The sequence below is a fragment of the Acyrthosiphon pisum genome, unplaced genomic scaffold (genome assembly GCF_005508785.2).
Source record: "Acyrthosiphon pisum isolate AL4f unplaced genomic scaffold, pea_aphid_22Mar2018_4r6ur Scaffold_20839;HRSCAF=22282, whole genome shotgun sequence".
In the NCBI taxonomy this organism is placed as follows: Eukaryota; Metazoa; Arthropoda; class Insecta; order Hemiptera; family Aphididae; genus Acyrthosiphon; species Acyrthosiphon pisum.
The window spans coordinates 10,050-12,506 of record NW_021770240.1 but is presented as its reverse complement, the minus strand read 5'-3'; the positions used below and the strand labels follow the sequence as shown (position 1 = coordinate 12,506).

The 2,457-nt window shown below is 34.4% G+C and overlaps 1 protein-coding gene across 1 annotated transcript in view; it reads right to left on the bottom strand.

Annotated features, from left to right (window-relative positions):
* Positions 1-2,224, bottom strand: part of LOC107883636 — a 3,816-nt gene extending 1,592 nt beyond the window's left edge. The window contains exons 1-3 of the mRNA XM_016804044.2: positions 1,251-2,224; positions 911-1,186; positions 8-667 (exon numbers count right to left, since the gene is read on the bottom strand). Of these exons, the coding sequence (XP_016659533.1) occupies positions 8-667; positions 911-1,186; positions 1,251-1,407 (1,093 nt within the window). The 5' untranslated portion in view covers positions 1,408-2,224. The remainder of the gene's footprint in view (positions 1-7; positions 668-910; positions 1,187-1,250) is intronic.
* Between the last annotated feature and the right edge of the window lie 233 nt (positions 2,225-2,457).

Below are 2,457 nucleotides of genomic sequence, written 5' to 3'. Positions count from 1 at the left end.
CTCGTGCTTTCTATAATTTCTCCTACACAATATTTATATTTATCGGATACATTATTTGCCGCATGTCTCGCCAAAATTGCCCACTTAAAACATTCCTGGTCTGTGTTTTGTGGATTTATTGTACCCCGTTTTCTGTCGATATACGTTGGCAACTCGATATACGACGAGCCACCCAACGGTGTATATTTATATACCGCCAACAACAAGCCGTCTATTGACTCTAGAGAAAACCCACTCCCCCTCCCACTGTAGTCATCTTTCTCCTTCATCAACTTTATATACGCCCTCTCTACAATCGTTCTAATGTCACTATGCGGATAAAGTTCTACCGCCGAAGTCTTGAATGCCCGGTTCTCTGACGAGTTTGGTACGTTGGGCCGGTTGTATGTTGCCTCGAGTTTCAAATTGAATTTAATCGCATGCTTTTTCACGTGGGTTTTCAATAAATTGACTAGCTCAGGCATAAGCGGGCGGAGAAAGTCAGAATAAATCATTGTATTAGTAATATTTTTAGCATAATACCAAACTATTTTACGGTTTGCGGACGACAAAATCTCAACAAACCCGGGTGACTTGACGAGATTCAATCTAATTTTTTTAGCGTTAGCAGCTGAGGTGGTATTGGCGGTCGAAACACGTTTCCCGTTGACGGCAACGGTGTAAGAATCTTTAAAAATAAAAAAAAAAACCTAATATTAATAACTAATGAAAATAATAATAAATTGACTAATCTATTAAAAATCTAATCAACCCGTGACTGAAAAATAAAATCTAACGACATGTATTTTAAAAATCTGTTTACACCGTTGTATTATTACGGTAATTATACGTATTATTTATATATAAATCTAATTGAACGTTACGTATTTAAAAAAAATAATAATTTAAAATAAAAATAAATAAAACTAACCTGTATCCTCAAATGCGTCCATTGCTTTCATACACAATATATCGTTATCCTCAAAGTCGTCCATTGCTTTCATACACAATATATCGTTATCCTCAAAGTCGTCCATTGCTTCCATACACAATATATCGTCGTCGTCGGATATCGCATTCGATCCACCGGCCGGGACATCGGGGACAAATATTTGCGGCGCAATCTGGACCTGTTGAGCTGGAGCAGGTTGAGTGATGATGGGTGTAGCTGGTATCGGTCTCAAATGGGTTCGAATGTTGACAATACCTTGGGAAAAATAAATTAATATTGTATAAGATAGAAATAAAACTTTTATATTACTAATACATACCATGAATATTTTTCAGATGTCTATTGACATGCGCTTTATAGTTGAATGTCGATGTACATACGGTACACGGAAAACGTATACCGGTATGAGTTATTTCATGTCTAACCAAACTGCCTTTTCGTCTAAAAACCAACGGACACTGCACGCATTTAAACATATTGGTAGGTAATTACGAGAGAGAAAAAAAAAAAAATAATAATAATTGATTATATTTTAAATAATGTCAAGCAAATAATAAATGCTGAAAAAAAACACGAAGGGGGCAAACGCATAGAACGTGTACAAGTAACTGTGACACACTGAACGCTGTTGACAACGGCAGCTGGTATAGTACAAGGTCGTATCGATAACAAAGGGATAATAGCCATCTATTCAATGGATATATACGATTATTTGAACGTTTCAAAAAAACCTACACCGTACACCAAATGTAGACATGCAGTATATATTTCTGATATTTAACAATAAGCATTTATTTCGTGATTTTCGGCTATTTGAATAAATCTACAACAACATACTAAAATAAATATATGCGTCATACATTACTGATGTACACTTGAAGACAGACTGATTGAATGCCGACTCTTGCGGAGCCTATAGTATCCGTTTCACATTCACGTGTTGTAGATATTTTTAATATTTTACGATTTACATTTATTTCGTGAATTTCAATAAAATCGTAATAATCTACACTGTATTCGACGTCGTCGTCAGTCGTCAATGTAGTTACATTTGAAAAATACCTACACCGTAGTAAAAATGTTGCTACACAGTAGATATTTCTGATATTTAACAATAAGCATTTATTTCGTGATTTTCGGCTATTTGAATAAATCTACAACAACATACTAAAATAAATATATGCGTCATACATTACTGATGTACACTTGAAGACAGACTGATTGAATGCCGACTCTTGCGGAGCCTAGTATCCGTTTCACATTCACGTGTTGTAGATATTTTTAATATTTTACGATTTACATTTATTTCGTGAATTTTGACATTTTTGACATTTTTAAAAAAACCTACACCGTAGTAACAATAGTGATATGCAGTATATATTTCTGATATTTAACAAAAAGCGTTTATTTCGTGAATTTCATGATTTTTGAATAAATCTACAGCAGCAGATGCTGATAGTAGGAGTTAATTACTGATAAAGAGATTTATACACCGCACACGTTACGAATAATCGTTATCACTGATG